Raw genomic sequence first — 19,851 nt, forward strand, 5'->3', positions numbered from 1 at the left:
GTCACATTCTAAGGTACTGGGGGTTAGGCCTCCAACATATGAATTTAGGTAGAGGGGATAAAATTCAACGCACATCAGGGTCCATTCATAACCATCCTTACCACACAGAGACAGAGATAAAATGTTGAATCCCCACTTAATTGTGACCTGTATTCTTTGTCCCATTGGTAGTAAATGGATGATCTTGATTATCTTTCTCTTCTATAGTTTGAAGTAATGCTCTTTGGTAATGCCAGATAAAATATAATTTAGAATATGCTGCCATATTTAGAGCTGATCTGAGACTGGGCAATTGCTTCATCTATAAACATCTGTTTAGAATTTGGTTTGGTTTCAACATTCCCGGGCTGCCAAGAGTTGCATTAACGTCATTCACAAATCTAACTTTTGGGTTTTCAGCATGCCTGATTTCGAAGAATGTTGAATGGGATTGGCTCTTTCCTTGGGTGTTATTTGTTATGAGTATATCTTTGACGTGGCAGGTGGCCCTTATGTCATGCCTCTTTGCTCCCATGCAGGTTTGTTGTGCTTCATCTTTCTTCCAATGTGGAAAACAGCCATTTGGTTTCTTTTGTGAAAGCTCTGGAGGAAGCCATGCTCAGCACCACTGCTTGTGCTGTACTGTGCCACCAGAAAGACAACCCCCGGAGAGTAGTTATCCTTGTGGTGCCCTCTAAAGATTTAAGCCAGGTGCTTCGGGGCTTGCGTTTGGAAGCGTTCAGTGGTCCTCCGGAGCCATCGCGTCCCTTCCAAGTAAAAGAAGGAGACCAGCTTCTTTTAAGATTTACTGGAAATATCTTTGCTTCAAGTAAGTATAAAGACACCTTGTTGTACTCTCTATGGGCTAACAGCTGCAAACTTCAGAAAGAGTTTGTTAAACTTGTAGGACTAAGGACACTTCCAAAAAAGTGAGAAGAGGCTTTTAAAAAGTGGGAAGAGGAAAACACTTATTTCTTTCTTCCTTTCCAGCCTCTTCTCTTATGAGGGGATGAATGATCCTTATAGACAGACTCTAAGTGACATTCTTCTAGGAATAGTCTTCTCCAGGATTACTGAGTCCAAGCTAGAATCATCTCTCTCACACAACAGGGCAGTTACCTCCTAAATACTCCTCTGCTTCCACTATTAGCCATGTGAAATCTAATCCCACACAGGAACAATAATAACCATTTAGAACTATAAATCATACTTTATTGCCCCATCATTAAAACCTTACAGTTATCTCTTAATTTACTTAAAATAATAACTAAACTCTTCCTGATGTACTACGAAGAATCTAATCTTGGATCAGTGGATTCCCAAGAGATGTGTGCATAGAACTATATTCCAGTATAATTATCTTATGTATACTTCCACTTACTTCATTTTATACATTTAAAAGACTACTCTGAGAAGCCAATAGGTTTCACCAAGTTCCAAAAGGGTCCATGGCACAAAAGTGGCTAAGAACCTCTCTGATCTAGAAGACACTCTGCTTACCTCTCACCCTCATATTTATCTGGTGCTTTTTTGCTTCCATTATAAATCTTACCACAACTTGAAACGATTTTATTTATTCACTTATTTTTCATTCATATACTTGTGTTCTTCACTGGAATGTAAATTTCATGAGGCTGATGACTATGTCTTCCCATGTACCCCTGGACCTGGCACATTGAGAGTGTGGTACATCAAGAGCTTTCAATAGCTATGCACTGAATGAGTGAATATATGACAATACTAAGAAAAACAAACAGCACAAATGAATATGAGAGGTTGCAGGATAATGGGGGAGAAGTGAGGGAATAGATAAGAAAAAGAGGTAAAAACATAGACCAGTGGAACAGAGTAGAGAGACCAGATATGAACCCTCCACTCTATGGTCAAATAATCTTCAACAAAGCAGGAAAAAATATACATTGTAAAAAGGACAGTCTCTTCAATAAATGGTGCTGGGAAAATTGGACAGCTATATGTAGAAGAATGAGACTCAACCATTCTCTTAACACCATACACAAAGATAAACTTGAAATGGATAAAAGACCTCAACATGATGCAGGAATCTATCAAAATCCTAGAGGATAGCATAGGCAATAACCTCTTTGACATCAGCGAGAGCAACTTCTTTCAAGACATGTCTCCAAAGGCAATGGAAACAAAAGTGAAATTGAACTTTTGGGACTTCATCAAGATCAAAAGCTTCTGCACAGCAAAGAAAACAGTCAACAAAACAAAAAGGCAACCCACAGAAAGGGAGAAGATATTTGCAAAGGACACTATAGACCAAGGGCTGATATCCAACCCTTGGATTCTATATCCAACCCTTGGAGTTCTATAAAGAACTCCTCAAGCTCAACACACACAAAACACATAATCATGTCAAAAAATGGGCAGAAGACATGAACAGACACTTCTCCAAAGAAGACATACAAATGGCTAATAGGCACATGAAAAGATGTTCTTTATCGTTAGCCATCAGGGATATTCATATCAAAACCACATTGAGATACCACCTTACACCAGTTAGAATGGTCAAAATTAACAAGAGAGTAAAAAACAAGTGTTGGAGGGGATGTGGAGAAGGGGGAACCCTCTTACACTGTTGGTGGGAATGCAGGTTGGTGCAGCCACTTTGGAAAACAGTGTGCAGATTCCTTAAGAAATTAAAAATAGAGCTACGCTCTGACCCTGAAATTGCACTACTGGGTATTTACCCCAAAGATACAAGATGTAGTGAAAAGTAGGGACACCTGTACCCCAATGTTCAGTAGCAATGGCCACAGTTGCCAAACTGTGGGAAAGAACTAAGATGCCCTTCAACGGATGAATGGATGAAGAAAATATGGTCCATATATACTATGGAGTATTATGCCTCCATCAGAAAGGATGAATACCCAACTTTTATATCAACATAGATGGGACTAGAAGAGATTATATAAGCTGAATGAAATAAGTCAAGAGAAAGAGTCAAGTATCATATGGTTTCACTTACTTATGGAGCATAAGGAATAACACGGAGGACATGGGGAGATGGAGAGGAGAAGTGAGATGGGGGAAATCGGAGGGGGAGACAAACCGTGAGAGACTGTGGACTCTGAGAAACAAACTGAGTGTTTTGGAGGGGAGAGGGTGAGGGGATGGGTGAGCCTGGTGGTAAGTATTAAGGAGGGCACGGATTGCATGGGGAGCACTGGGTGTGGTGCATAAACAATGGATGCTGGAACACTGAAAAGAAATAAAATAAAATAAAATAAAATAAAAATAAATAAAATAAAAAGGGAAAAAAAGATGAAGAGAATGAGAAAAGGAAGAAAAAGGAGAACACAAAGAGAAAACAGCTATATGAGAGAAGAGATAAAAAGATTTTTGGAGAAGTTGCCATCCCAGCAATTTCTTTTTACTAATTCAACCACTTCCCCTCTGTAACTTCTCTCCTTGATGTGGAATAGAATCTAATAGGTCCGTTGGCAAAAGTGAGGGGTAAGGGAGAAGTCAGGCATGGGTTTTATGGGGATTTCTGGCCCAGGAATCTTGTGATAGACTCAAAGTAATAGTTTCTGTTCCCTTATAAATTGATACAGATCTCATTGATTTTTAATGATGCTTATTTTCTCTGTAATTCTGGAAATTGAAGCCAAGCTCCATTGGCTCTTTGTTGTCACAAAAATGATGCAGCTTGAAGCCAAGGCTGCCCTTTTTCTGGCATCTCAGAAATAAGACCCGAAGTGTCCCAGCGCAAACTGTCTTTTCCACTTCCGCATTCACTGTCCCAGCCATCTGAGTCAGCTGGCAGGAGCTAGTGAGTGAGTGACAGGGTATCAGAAAAAGGGAAAGGGAAGGGTGAGGAGGAGGAGGAAGGAACATAGAAGAGATCCTTTTCTACTTGGCTTCCGAAACAGAAACCACAGTGTCTACCCTGGGACAATCTCTCTAAGAAGAGAGAGTCAAAAACTGGAAGTGTCCCACCCAAAGTAATGATGCCAGTGATTTTCCTGTAATACTTGGAAGAGCAGCTGTGTTTATCTAGTGCCCTAAACAGGAGTGAGTTACTATGCTTCTCATGAGCCATGGTACTGAGTGTATCATTGTCCGTAATAAGGAGGGAGAACATAAGCTAAAATAAGAGTGCCTGAGGAAAGCCAGTGCCTGAGCAATTCCTCCATGTAAGGAATGGAGAAGAACTTATTTCACTCAAGGGAAATGACTAGGGCAGGATGCTGGGTTGTTTCTCTTTTGCCTTTCCTAGAGACCTCTGCTCAGATCTGTGGCCTCACTGGGTTCCTCTCCCTGTAAGAGGAGCAAGATTCCCAGGAAAGCTCTGATACCTCATCCTTTCATTAAAGCCTGTGATGGTTTCTGTGAATCTCAAAGACATACAATCAGCTAATGTCTGCTTAGAGGGTTCTTCTCTATACCCACCCACTCCACCCACCTCCAGTTACTTCCTCCTCCACTTTCATACCTCACCTTGATGGTCATATTTAGAAGAGTGTTCCCACCTTTTCTGATATGTCAGTTCTTATCTTACTTTCTTTTTTTTTTTTTAAGATTTTATTTATTTATTTGACAGAAAGAGATCACAAGTACGCAGAGAGGCAGGCAGAGAGAGAGAGGAGGAACCAGGCTCCCCACCAGAGAACCTGATGCGGAACTTGATCCCAGGATCCTAAGATCATGACCTGAGCCTAAGGCAGAGGCTTAACCCACTGAGCCACCCAGGCACCCCAGTTCTTATCTTGCTTTTTCAGATCTTTATTTACTTCTCTTTTGTGTACCTGGCCATAGATACAATCTTCATTTATTCATTTAGTTGTTGGATCAATGTCCTTTTCTCTGACTACAGTCCCTTGAGAGCTGGTCCTGTCCTGTTGGTGGGCACCATTCCATACCTAGTACCTAGTATAATGCCTAGCAGTTAGAAGGAGTTTTTGTTGGAAGAATGGAAGATAAAAACTTAGGAAAGAATTTAACATTATAGAATTATGTAATTCAAAGTATTTAAAATTTAAATTTTAAAAATATTTAATTTTGAAATTAAATATTTAAACTTTTAAATATTTTTAAAATTAAATATTTTTATTTAATTTTAATTTAAAAGTTTAGGAGACTGTCCTTTGAGAAATGTCAAAAATTTTATATTTATTTACATAGAATAAAGATGATTCCTTTTAATGAGGAATCATGGGCCATGTACTTTATTTCTCCTTCTAAGAGAAAATAAGATAAATGCTCCCCTGGGTTCTTTTTATATTGGTCTTTGTCTTCCTTCTGAATAAATGTTTTCATTCTCCAGGTTACAGCTGTTAATTTAGCACTTAGACCTCCTATTGCATGTCATCTAAACCCTCAATGCTCACAGAATCCAGAAAGTGCCAGGAAATGGGCAGATAAAATTTGTTATAATTACACTTTTCATCACATCTAGTAATTTCTAAAGAGGTCCGTGTGCGTCAAAGTTGTCCTGAATGCTCTTTGGCCCGGGGAGGTGCCCTTCCGAGAAACATGTGTAGGATGTTAGAATGAGCACCCTTTTATTCATTCAACAAAAATTTCCTGCCCTTGTGTGTATTTTATTCTACTGGAGAGAGACAAAGAAGCAAATAAGTAAATGAAATGTACAGTATGATGCGGGAGAGGTGCCTTATAGATGAATAAAACAAGGAAAAGGTATCAACAGTCTTAGAGGGAGTGCCAGAGTTGCAATTTTAAATCTACTCATGATGGATGACCTTTTTGGGAAAGTGGCATTCAAGCAGAGACTTAAAGAAGGCAAGAAAGGAGCTGTAATCCTATCTCAGGGGAGTTTGTCCCAGGCTGAGGGATTCCGAGTGCTACTGAACAGAGGCAGAGGTGTGCCTGATCTGTTTGGGGAGCAGCAAGGAGGCTGAAATGGGTGGAGGAGAGGAAGTGAGAGGTCAGTCCGGGCTAGGAGGGGAGTACTGAGCATTCCTTGAAGGCCATATCAAGGAGTTTGCCTTTTATTCCAAGTGAAATGGGGAGCCATCTTGTTAGCAGAGGAGTCACATGATCTGAGTTGGATTGTAGAATAGATTCCTAACACAGTTGTAATCTCAGAGGCAAAAGAAGAATTGGGGAGATGGTTAATGAGCCATTGTAATAAACCAAGCAAGGGATGATGGTGGCATACGGATCGAGGTGGTAGAATTGTGTTAGAACACAGAAAACCCCTGAGCCAGTGGTTCTTACAAAATTCTTCTGGTTCTTCATTTTGCTAGCCTTTAACTTACTCATCTGACTTCTCTAAGCCAAAGCATGTATTTCTACACTCGTACTTTCTACATAATCTTTGAAAAATATCCCAATTCCCCTCACTGAGAAGAAAATATATTGCTATAAGATTTATCTAGTAACAGAAAATATAAGTAATTCCTTATTTCTTCATATGAGAAATATTTATTGAACAGCTACTATTCCAATGTCTTCTAGGAACTATATTACATAATATGTTGAGGAGAAAGCGGTTTTCAAAAAGTCAACTGATGGTTGATTTCATAATTTTGGAATGCAATAAATGAATTTTGCTTTTACTTCTCTAAATATGACAATGTGGGAGAAAAAATAGAATACTGAATTTTCTTTGTGTTGCTTGTCCTTTTAAAAATATTTTTAAACATTTTTTCCCAAGGGGCATTCAAAATGTAGTGCCATATCTTGGCAGCAATGAAATTCCAACTTAAAAAAAAAAAATCTATGCTTTCTATTTATAACTTTAAAATCATGCTATTTACTCCTAGTAAATCCTTAATAGTTTAACCTTTATTTCATATATAATCATGGCAGAGATTTACATTACAGATCCTTATTTTAAAAAATTAACTGACAATGAAAGGCTGACAAATTTAAGATCTAAATTGAACCAATGTAGCTATGCTTCACCCTTAATCTTTTATATCCTGCAACTAAATTATTCCTCACGAGTAATTTAATACCTGGCAGGGAGTATCTTTCAAAAGATAGAAGGAGAGATTTATTAAGTTCTAGTAGGGACAAAGGTAGCAGCTCTGGTAGTATGGAGTAGAACTTTGTCAAGTGTTGTACTCCAGTGATCTATAAATTCTAATTTACTTAATTTACTAGTGATATTTTTAGTGACTCCAAATTTTTTTTTCTTTTTTTACTGGAATGAAACTCTTTAAGAAGGCAAGCCCTGGCTTGTTATTCCTTTTCTAGGATGTCCTAGGAGTCATTATTCGAGTAGCCAAGTTGCTCCTAAAATATAAACTTTTATGAAGAGACTTTCTCCAACACCTTTCATAACCTGGAGTTCTTCAAATTCTGGATTTAACTGTGCTTTAGAGATTCACCAAAATGGCCTCTGGTAGTCCAATGGGGAGAAAAATATTGGTGTCATCTACATCTCTCACTGAACTCTTCTTTTATTGGGAAGGTTTTCCATGAGAGAGAGCTCCCAGTAGTCAACATTTAGTCTTCTAGGAATAGGAGGAAATTTCAACTTCTATATAAAGGCTTCATGTTGATATTAAAAAAAAATTAAGTGCTGATCAGTTTATCCATATTATTTCTTTTCATTCCCAGAGCAATCCTAGGAAGTAAGTTTTATTTCTCTTGCTTTAAAGATAAGGAAGTTAAGCCTCCAAGAAGTTCAGAGATGTGAAATGACTGGATAAGTATTGCAGTGTGGATAAATAGTTGGGCTGGACTTGGATTTAGCTCTCTAAATTTGAAACATACTATCTCACTGTTACAATCTAGCTTACATTTACATTTTGAGAAGGGTAATGTAGACATGCCTTAAGGAAAATGGCAGTCTCTGTCTTGCTTTTTCAGTGACAACATAAAATTGTCCTGGTAAAACCTCCATGAGACAAAAGTTATCTCCACCAAAGCTCTAGTATTTACAATGAACAGTTGAGAAGATATACTCTTATTTGGTGGAATTAATTAGGTTTCAATACAAATGTCAGTAACATAAGTCTAGTAACTCTTCCATTTTTAAAATTTTTCTAAAATATCTCTATTTCTGTGATGGTAGAAATGTTTTGCACCTGCACTGCCAAATAAGGTAGCTACTAAACATAGGTTGCTATTGAATATTTGAAATGGGGCTGGAGTGATCAAGGAATTGATTTTCCATTTTATTTAATTTTAATTATTTTCACCTTTAATTTTAAAGCCGCATGCTGCTGGTGGATACCATACATCTAGAATGCCTATGGTGAGGTCACGTTAGTGTTCCATATGCTATGAAGTTAGGGGAGAGAAAAAAGACAATTATTGAAAGGTAAAAATAATTTTCTAAATACAGAAAGAACTGAATATTTCCAATAGTTTTTTTGTTAGAGCAAAATGGAAGGGAAAAAGAAAATCAAAGATTTTTAGATCTAGAAACAGCCAGAGAGCACCTGACCCAATTATAGATAAGAAACCCTTTTAGTCATCTGCAGTCTCAGACCATTGCTGCTTAAATTTTGGCAAAAAGTGATGATACCAAAATAACTTAAGTTATAAAAAGTAAAATAATTATTTAGATTTAAAAAGTAAATAAGAAGAAGTGTTATATTTTAATAATAACAAATGTATTTTACTTCTTTTTAGGCAATGGGAAGGATTATGAAAAAGATTTCAAGCTTATATTTCATTTACAAAGAAAACCCAGGCTGGAACTCCAGATCAAAGAGGTGGATGAATTTGGAAACTATAGCTGCCCTCATTATAAAGGCACCATTGTAATTTATAAAATACCTAAAGAAAAAGTAGTCCACAACTTGGATCAATCTCTTATACTTGATGAAAACCATCATCATTTGCCAATTTGCAAATTACCATTGAAATTGCCAAAGGTAAGATATTTTACTTCCCTAATTAACATATTTTGTTAATTCTTCTTGATTCTCTACCATAATCTATACATGCATAATCTATCCATGCATATGGATACTTCAGGTTAAAAAGAAAAACAGGTCTGTTTAAAGTTGATAAGGAAGGAGTGGGTACAATTTTTTTAAAAAAGATTTTATTTATTTATTTGACAGAGAGACAGAGATCACAAGTAGGCAGAGAGGCAGGCAGAGAGAGAGGGGGGAAGCAGGCTCCACACTGAGCATAGAGCCTGATATGGGGCTCGATCTCAGGACCCTGAGATCATGACCTGAGCTGAAAACAAAGGCTTAACCCACTGAGCCACCTAGGTGCCTGAGTAGCTACAATTTTAAAGTGGTGGAAAACCTATTGGGATTTTCACTTTCTACCAGGAACAATTCAAATAGATCTGGTCTTGATGATGATTACGGACATAATGGCATTCATTTTCTGTAACTGCATTGGAATAACTGGAAAGTTATTTATGAAAACACTGAATATATTTCAGAACACAACATATTTAGGAAAAGGCATGTGGTGAGCAGGAAAACAACTTCAAAACATTTTCATCAATATTTATCAAATCCTGCACTCTTACCTATTCGTATTCTTATCAGGAAGGTAAGATTGAGTTGTTTCTCCAAATAGGTCAAATAGTTTTATTGCTGTGCATATTATTTTCTTCAATGATCTAGGACTTAGTATTTCTGAAGTATTTTCTTAATGAGAATCATAACTGAAAATTCATTTTATCACTCCCATGAGCAAACTTATTCTATAAAGATGCTAAAATTATTTTTCCATGTTTTTGGTTTTTTGTGTTATGAATAACAGAAATATATTTCCCCTACTGTTAGATTTCTATACTGATTTTAAGTTAATTAGTAAAGTAATTAATAAATTGACAAATTTTTTTTGAACTTCTGAAATAGGATATGTGCTATTCTGGGCATTGTGAAAAATACATAGATAGAGAGGATAATACATGCCCTAAAACAGTGTTGTCCACAAATGACAGCCACTATCCGTATGTGTCTGTGGGATACTTGAAATATGGCTAGTCCAAATTGAGAGGTGCTATAAGTGTAAAACACACACTAGATTTCAAAGATACAGTACAAAACACACAAAGTAAGTCATTAATCATTTGTTTATATTTATTTTACAATAAATTATGTTATTTTGTTTATGGGGTTAAATAAAACATATCATCAAAATATAATATAAATAATATAATAAAATACATTATCACTTAGCCCCAATAAAATTAATTTCACTTGTTTAAAAAAATTTTTTCTGTGGCTAACTTGAACATTTCAAATTACTTATTTGTCTCAAACTATATTTCTATGGGGCAGTGTGGTTCGAAATGATTTGCAATCTAAAACAGTATGGGAAACATGTACAGTGGATCCTTGAACAACTCAGGGGTTAGGGGTACCAAGCCCTGCATAGTAAAAAATCTGAGTATAACTTTGGACTCCCCCAAAACTTAACCCTTAATAGCTATATGTTGACTGGAACTCTTACTGATAACATAAACTGTCTATTGACCCATACTGTATGCTACATGTTTAATATATTGCATTCTTATAATAAAGGAGAAAAGAATATTATTAAGAAAATCATAAGGAAAATACATTTACTGTAAATGTGCTGTATTTATTTTTAAAAAATCAGTGTATAGGTTGACCCATGCATTTCAAACTTGTGTTCTTCAAAGGTCAACTATATACAAAATCACCTTCTAAGACAATAAATGATTAGGCTAGTGGGATAAACTGTACTCATAGTTGTTCAGAGGAGGAAAAAAGCTTTTCTAGAAGCTGATGCTGGTAGAAATTTCATGGTGGGCATAGCATTTTATCTGAGTTTGTAAGTTGGTAGAAATTTGACCAATGGAAATAAAGAAAAAAATATGTTATGGTGAAATAGAATTAGTTAGACAGGAGGTGGTAGGCATAACTTAACAGGGATTCATAATTCATAGAGTAACCACTATAATAACTTCTAATGTCTCTCAAGTGCTTTACATATCCCATATTATTAAATCTGCACATGAGACATCACTGTTCTCATTTTACAGGAAACTGAGGCATAGAAATTTTCATCATCTTGCTCCTGGTCCCATAGCTAAGTAAGTGTCTGATTAGGATTCAAACCTAGAAAATCAGCTTCCCACATGAGCAACTGCTCTCTGCTCTTGTCTCTTTAGCAGATAAAATCAGGATTTGGATAAACTTAAGGGCATAAGATGTATATTTAGGACTTCCATGTTCACCCCTGAAGTTGCTGAATAATTTCATGAGTATTATGCTTTAGCATAAAGGTGATAGGAAAATTATATAATGCATGATATGACCTGGATTCTGGTCAAACTGAAAGCAGCCATTACAGCCAAGCTGCTGGGTTCTAGAGACATTAATTCCTTACTTCCTGGTTTGGAGGAGATTCTGGGGCTTCTGGAAGGCATAGGTAGGGTAGCAGAATCTATTAAATCACTTATACTTAAAAAAATATGTTTAAAAACAGTATAGCTGTGTAAGTGTATATCCACTATCAGTTTTCCCTCTGTGCATTTTCATCTCCCTCTCAGGGCCTTTGCACTTGCTACTCACTATGCTTGGGGCTCGGATATAGCTGGTTCTTCTTCCTTTGGGTTTCAGTTCACATATCACCCCCTACCATTATTCCCCTCATCTCCTTATCTACAGTCACTTCTTAACACTTGAGCCTTTTAAAATTTACTTCATAACTCTGACAATTAATTGAAACTATTAGATTTATTTATTTGTTCACATATTTTCCATTTGACTTTGCCCCTTGAGAAAGCAAGCTCCATGAGTGAAGGACCTTGTTTCCTTATTCTGGCTGCACTGTCAGTGATTAGAACAGCGCCAGGCACATAGTAGGTACTTTAAATATTTGCAACTGAATGAATGAGGGAGAGGTCTATAGCGTTCCTTAGATTCTAAAAATTTAAGAACTATGGACTTCATGGGATACTCAAATTCTCTTGAACCAGTGGTTTACAGTCTCATTTACGAACAATTAGCTGGGGTGGGGAGGTTGCTGTGCATCTATGTGAAGCTTCAAGAACGGAGGAAGGCAACATGGGGGAAATTCTCCGGGTGGCTCAGTCTAGCACATGACTTCGTCAGCTTACTCTGTTGTTCTGCTGCTATAGTGACACTGGGTTGACAGGTCAGGGGGCTGTTGGAATTCTCCAGCAGGAAGGAGTGAGGGCCTCACTGTGATGATGGCAAATGATCAAAAAGAGCCTCTAATGGAAGAAAATGCAGACTTGAGGTCCAGAATGCAACACAAATTCAACTTTCAGTTTTTAGTGTTTTCTCTGTGGCCTATCTGACTTCATGAATCAGTGAGCCAAAGTAGCCAAGCTAGATGGCCTAAGGTTTTATGTGGATTTTGCTCAGTGAAAATATATGTGAGTGACTGTCCAGGTCTTTTGCATAAGCCCTTCCTCTGTCTTGATTCTAGCAAACCATTCAGCACCTGCATGCCTGAACATATTCTACCAGTCACCCCTTATAACTCTGCTGAGGTGTGACTTATCCCAGGAAGCCTTCTTTGACTTCCCCTTTTGGTGTGCTTGGTGTGTCTTCCCCAACACCCTACATGTTCCCTATCACTGCAGTTATTGGATTTTATCATAATCACTTATTTCTCATTAGACAAATATTTCTCAATCTTTTTGTTTTTGTCCTCCTAGTGAGTCTTTTTTAGACATTTTTCCCTCTAATCAACCCTCCCCCATTAAATTTTAATATCACAGATATACAATAGGCAATTTATAAATTGAAAGTGTGAAGTCTTTTCAACTTGCCCTAGAGTGAATTTTCTCTCCGGGAGAGTGATGTTACCCTGGTTGGAAATGCATGTGGTTATAACCGAGGCACAGATATTATCCTGTTCAATTTGCATTTCCAGTGCCAGGCATATAGTACATGCTCGATAATTATTTATGGACAATCAGATGAATGAGACAATTTCTTCAAACCTTAAGATTTGTTCAGTCCTGACACTGATAATCTTGAAACTATAATGGCATGTTTAAACATAGTATATTTTATGTGTCCGCTGACCTTCATGTATCAATCCATTGTTCATAGCCACTGTCCTTTCTTTTTCTTCTAGATAGGTTTGTATAGGACTTTCCAGATTTAGTCTCTTGGCTGTTTTTCATGCCTATTTACTAGAAGTTCTATGGGTTGAGGAAAAAAATCTGGCTATAGAAAAATTTCCCTCTTTTCAACCTAATATACCTAAGTGGGAATTGAAACCATGACCTTTAGTTTGTAAGAACAGATTCCTTCTATAAAGTTCAGAATTATTAAAAAAAAAATTGACCTCAGCTTGACAGTATTAGAATATGCTATTTTTCAGGAAATGAAAGTAGCCCTATTATATGGAGGTTAGCCTTAATGGACACTACAGTATGCACACATGTAAATTAGGTGAAGGCATTTGTCTGATGTGCTTTTCACACAGAAGACGCGCCGTAAATATTTATACATACATATATAGATGGAAGCATGCACATTCACATGCACATAATTCTAATGTTGGACCTTAATGTACTGTCTGGTTTCCAAAGATGTGAAAACATATCATGCATTACCTCATGTTTGTGAGGAATAATGTGTCTCATTCCTCAGCTTCCATATTCCATTCGTTCATGTATCAATCTATTCAACAAACACTTTTTGTCTCCCATGGACCAGACATACAGTGGTGTTCTCTTATGTATCATCTCATTTTCCTCTTACCTCTCCACAGACTATTGTCAACTCAGAGAGCAGAATGAGCCTCTAAACCATCAAACAGATCATTTCCTCTCTCAGCTCCAAACCCTGCAATGGCTCCTAGTTTCACTCACAGTAAAAGACTGTGTACGAACTTGGCCCTTCTTGACTCTAGAACCTTCTCTCCTATACTCTTTCCTTGTTCAACGCTCGCCACAATGACCCTCTTACTGTCTTTGAACTTGCCACAGCTGCTTCTGCTTCAGGTCCTTATGTTAGCCGTTCCCCTGGCCTGAAATGTTCTTCCATCCAGCAGATACCAGCCAGGCCAACACCCTTACCTCCTTCAATTCTTTGATGAAATTTCCCCTTCTCTCAGAGGCCTACTCTGATTCTAGTTCTGACTTCAGTCTACTCCTTCCCATACAACCTGACACTCCTGATCCTCCTTCAACAACTCTGCTTTTTTTCTTTCCTTTCCTCTAAAGCATTTATTTCTTTGTTTACTATGTTTATCAGAAGAGCACTACTACTTCACAATGGGAACACGAGCTTCTTGAAGGCAAGGACCTTTATGTGTTGTTCATTGCTGAATTCCAAGGCCTGGAAGAGCACCTGCCATCGGTTAGGTGCTCAAATACTGTTTGTTACAGGAATGAATTCATAAGTAGAGCTTTTATTTTAAATACCCTAAGTGTGAAGAGCAAAGTGAGAAGAGTCAAGAAGGAAAATAAATTAGCTTTGGAGGGTTGACAGAATTTGCAGTGTGTGCTTATGGATGTGATAGCCAGCACAGGCTTCACTGTGACTGACAGGAAACTCTTCTACCCATGAGGCCAAGAGAGCCCTGTGGTGAGGGAAATAGTAAGTACCCAGGGAGCCATGGGCATGAATTTTAATCAAGAACTCCCTGGTTGATGCTCCTGGGAGGGGCAGAGAGAGGGGAAACAGTTTGAATGATAAAGAGGGTCCTCGTGATAATTCACATTTCAATCTGATTTTCTGAAAATGGTCACATAACCAATATTGGTGAAAACATACGATGGAAAAGAACCATGATTTGTCTTTAAGTCTTTCCTAAGTTGTTTGTTAAACTTCCTTCTTTTACAGAATATTCTAGTGAATTCAGTTCACACCATTTCTATTTGTACTCTCAAGTTTCAAAACACTCTCAAAGATTTTTTTTTTTTAGGTGGAAGGAAGTGGTGTGTGCGTATGTGTGCTTCTGAAGTCGCGTCACATAGGTGACTTCCATTTGATTATTTGCACTATGTTGAGCTGTGACTGCCTTTTAGTCTTCCTGTCTGCTTAGAAGTTTTGCTCTGAAGGAGAGAAGGGTTCTGGGTCTGGTGGCTCTTTCTGTGGGATTCTGTCGGGGGGCCCCTCTTTCCCAGCTGTACCTAACCTACATATTTACGTAAGCCATCTGGTGACCCACGCTTTGCTTAGCCTGAACTTCCTCTTTTTTTTTTTTTTTAAGTTTTTTTAAACGACATGTGATTTCTAGTAAATAATGGTACTGCTTCAACACTTACTTTCACCACATGTAAATGAGTTAATATGCTTTGTCAAAGGGAGGAAGCAGGCAGAGGCTGCTACACGATTTACTCCACAATCACCACCTTCTCACCACTTTGGACTTCCAGGGCCATCTCCCTGCCCTGTCAGGAAGGACTATTTTTCATACGATTTTTTTAATCTAAGAATATGAAATATTATAAAGAACAATCTCAACTCTGTAAATGAGAAGACCCAGAGCTATAGAAAATTTTTACATTCATGGGCTCTTCAGTTCTACTTAGGTTTTTTAGTTGTAATAATCTACAAAGTTCTTTTGTCTTTAATTTTTGTCTTTATTTTTTTTATTTTTTATAAACATATATTTTTATCCCCAGGGGTACAGGTCTGTGAATCCCTACAAAGTTATTTTGAAGTTCAAGAATGACATGGAACTTCATATCCCATTGCTAGCTATGACGAAGCAGATTTTACCAGGTGTATACTTTCCAAATAAAACTGGATAAGAGAAATCAGGGTTTTGTTGGCTTGTGTGTGTCTGTGTGTGTTAGATGGGGGGGGCGGTGGAGGGGAGCCATTATGAACCTCATGGTAATTATGGAATTTTTGGTAACTTAGTTTTGTGCCTTTCCTCATAGAGTTAACTGTAATAATATACATGTTGCTTTGTGCTCCCTCCTTATCAATTATAGAAGAAAGTCACTAAAATCTTGGTAAGTAGAGATATCATGTCAATTTTTTAAAATTTATTTTTATTTGTTTAACCTGTGAAAATTTTACCAAGCCTTTGCTCTCCTTGGCTCTTCCTTGACCTGCCTTCCGTTCCTCCAATCTTACCTTCCTCTAAGCCATCAGAAGGACCTTCAAAGACAGCCGTGACCATGTCACTGAAAAATCTACTTTTTATTGTCTATGAGATGCTTAAGGAAGAAAACGATCAAAACTGCTTTAGTCAGAAGCAGAACCTTTTTTTAGAAGGGGGTTGCCCCACCAATTTAATCAGAAGAGAACCTTTCCCTTCTCTGGCTCTTCTCCTTCTTCTTTATCTATCCTTTCTTTTTCCTTTTCATACCCCTCCTTCCTCCTTCTCCCCCCCCTTCCCCATCTCTTCCCCCTCCTGCTTCTCCGTTCCTTCTCTCCCCTTCTCTTCACCCCCCCTTCCTTCACTGTTTATACAAAGGAAGATTTTCTCTGCTCAGCGGGCAGAATAACTCAACCAGAAATTGTGCTGCAAATTGTCCTGTGGATTTCAAGAATTCTTCTACAAAGGAAACACGTAAAATCTTCCCTCACTGAGAAAATTTTAACAAAAAAGTAATTGACATGTTTACATGTATTCTCCTAATATTTAGTAAGTAAAAAATGATGTTTATTAATTTGGACAATTTCTAGTTCATGAACTCCAACTGTAATTTTTTTTCTGTAGAAATGTCAGCCAATATGTTAATTAACATATACTAATTAAATATTAATTAATTAATATATTAATTAAATATTAAACTACATAAAAGATATTATGTAGGGCCTAAAAGTTAATAGTAGTAGTGGTCAAAGCCCTAGCTCTCGGAAATTACAATCCAGTTCAGGAAATAAAGTATAAATACTTTAAGAGTTATAAAACAATGCAAGAGATAAATAATAATTGAATAAAACAATCTAGTAATATCACAGGACAGGAACTGATGATTAACTGCAAATGAATGGACAAGATGGTAAGTGCTAGGACATTTCAGAGAGGGGAGGGAATCCTGTGGCTGAGGTGACCTGGGACACTTCCCATGTAGAGAATGTCTGCGTTCTGGAAAGGAACCGGGAAAGAGGCAGTGGATTCCACACAAGACAGATGGCATGAGCTGAAACTTAGAAGTGGCAAAGCATAAAATATGTTTCAAGAAAGGACAATGTGTAGATCTGTGTGGCTACTGTGGAATATTTGGAAAAATCACATTGGAGATAAATTGGGGGGAAATTATGGTGAGCTTTGAATGTCTTATTATATCAACCAAATGTCTCTGTGAAATTGAGAGAGATTTAGGATTTGGGACCAACTGGACTTTGTGATAGAGTGAACTTGTGGGGTGGGGGGAGTGTTGGGAGGTAGCAGGACACTGAGAGAGAGAGGCTGTTGGGGAGGGGTGCTTCTGAGTGTGACTCCCAGGACGCTGGTTTGAGCGACGGTGCTATGATACAACATAGTGTTTCATTGATTTTAGTTTGGAATTGTGTTCAAACTGGCATTTCGTCTCTACTCACCCTAATACGGTCCTAAACAATAGATGGTTGTGAGTTTCTCCTTGAAGGCTCATCACCAGTCCCCTTTACTACTCTACACCACCCAACTGACAGGGTGGTTTTCTTAAAAACAAATGTATGATTTTATCAGTCTTCTAAAACTTATCAAATGGCACTCCCTATCTGTCCATCTGTCCAACCCACTCACCTGGTGCGTAGGCCCTTCACAAAGCGGGGGCCACTTATCCTTCAACTCCTTCCTATTACATTTCCATGATTGGTGTCTTTTGCTCCAGGGCACGGATGGTCCCACTTCGTTTACACATTATGGTCTTACCTACCTCAGAGGCTCTTCCCACAGCTGCCCTTGGGGCAGAACTGACTCCACACTTAGCTCTGTTATCATCTCTTTGGAAGAAGCCTTTAAATTTTCCAGGCGCAATTAGACACTGCCCTGGTCTGTGACCGTAGCAATTTGAATAGCAATACGAAATACGTATTAGCAATACGTAGCAATACAAAAGGATGGCCTCTTATCATTTTTATTTGTATAATCCTAACAATAACGATAATTACTCATATTTATCAAGTTATTCACTACGAGTAACTCGATAAAGCATTTATGCATATTAACTCATTTACTGAAAGGGTAAGCCATTGAAGAAACCAAGGGACAGAGCCGTTTTTTCAAGGGAAAATAGCTGGCGAATGGCAAAGCTACTGTTGGAATCCAGTTTGTCTGATTCCAATGGTGGCACCCCTTACCGTGATACCTAGCGTCTCCTCTGATAATTGAGTTCCTCAGGGCTGGAGGCATAGTTCGTACCATTTCATAATCCCATCTCCCGGGTATGCATTCAGTAATGTTGTGCTGAACTGTTTAATGAATAAATGAATGCATGCTGGGGAAAGTGATAAAGCAGTTGAAGAAAGAGTTTTACTAGCCCACAAAAGCTTTGCATGTTTGTTTTCCCAGCTAATAGTTAATACATTTAGCAGAAGCCTGTCATGCCTTCAAAGGAATGACTAATGTGGGGATTTTGCAGTTGTGGCCATACCTGGAAGGGAGATGTTTGTGGCTATCCAGGCCTTTCCCAGTAACATTCATATCACTCTTTCTGTTGGAAACGCTACTTCTATGCATAAACCCCCCCCAAAAAAAAGAAAAATGAAAGAAAAAAAAAAAAAGAAAGAAAGAAACAAAGCAAAAAGATCAGGAAACTTGAAAAAAAGTCTGCAGAAGAATATTGGAGTTAGATATTAGAAGAATCTAATTCTGGAATCCAGAAGTTAGAATACACTAGAAAAAAACAATGCTCTGAGTCAAACAGGCACTTGGACAGGTCTTCACGATGGACAAAATCATAGTGGGATTATAATTTAAGCAATAAAGAACAATAAGAAGAGGTAGTTTCTATAAATTTGAACAGTGTTATATACCTTTGATTTGTTGAGCTGTTTTTAAAATCAATAGTATCTCCCACAGAGCTGCATTTTTGGATCCAAGGCATCTGCTTTTGCCAGAATTGCTTGGAAGAGGGAGCAAAGTGTCAAGTATATCAGCGATGATTAACACTTAGCCCATGTTTGCTGTATGCCAGGCATGTTGGAGGTTCTCTGTATATTTTGTCATTTGAGCATCACTACAACTGTGGTATATGTACTGCTTTACCCGTTGGTAGATTAAAGAAAAAAAAAAATGAACACAGAGATTCATTTCAAAATTATGTTTATCCATTCCAGACTGATTTGACAACTTTTCTTTATTGGCTCCATGTATGTCCTATCTATAGTTCCTGAGTTCTCCAGAACTTCGCTCATGTTTTATCTGCAATCATCTCTGAAAGCCCCTTCCTTCCATCTGTTCCAGCTCCTCAGATCAGCCGGGGTTTCTTGAATTAGTCTATCTGGTTACCAAGGTCCTAAAACTGTTTCCCTTCAGGACTGACTGCTTAAATCTGAGAGGTGTTTATTCCTTTCCTCTTGACAAAGCCACCATCAAGTTAAAACCCTAAATAAAAAGAGCCATTTTCTAAGAAGCATTTGAAAGAACTATATTGAAAAAAGAAAAACATAAACTTGACTGCAGGAAAATGAACCCAAGCTGAAGACTGAGAAAGACCTGAGCTCAAACAAAGATAAGAATTGAGATTTCTTCCAAGATAGACAGCAGTCTGATTTCATTTCCAAAAAAAAAAAAAGTTAATTTCATTTCCCCCAAAAAAAGTTAATTTCTAGATTTATCTCCAAGCTAGACTCTCTGTCAGCTCGTCTTGCTCTCAACCTTCTCCGCACCGCACCCCCTTATGTGAATCTTAGTTCTCTGTGGGTTTATGCCAGTCTTCAGATTTCTCTGTGCAGAAGCACTTCCTTTTATTGTGTGGGCCAAGCATTTCTGCCTAAGCCTTCAGGAAGTTCTACACTGACTGTGCAATTACAAGAATATCCACAATGAAAACAACAAAAGGATATGTATTGACTGATGCTGGAGTCTTTTAATTTATTTTAAAAGTTT

General features: G+C 37.7%; 1 protein-coding gene across 1 annotated transcript in view; it reads left to right on the forward strand.

The window, feature by feature from the left end:
* The window catches only part of DTHD1 (death domain containing 1), a 79,986-nt gene that overhangs the window by 38,433 nt on the left and 21,702 nt on the right, over positions 1 to 19,851 (forward strand). The window contains exons 8-9 of the mRNA XM_045076353.1: positions 519 to 808; positions 8,557 to 8,801. Of these exons, the coding sequence (XP_044932288.1) occupies positions 519 to 808; positions 8,557 to 8,801 (535 nt within the window). The remainder of the gene's footprint in view (positions 1 to 518; positions 809 to 8,556; positions 8,802 to 19,851) is intronic.

This window comes from Mustela putorius, unplaced genomic scaffold (genome assembly GCF_011764305.1).
Source record: "Mustela putorius furo isolate JIRA1106 unplaced genomic scaffold, ASM1176430v1.1 tig00000083_pilon_pilon_pilon, whole genome shotgun sequence".
In the NCBI taxonomy this organism is placed as follows: Eukaryota; Metazoa; Chordata; class Mammalia; order Carnivora; family Mustelidae; genus Mustela; species Mustela putorius.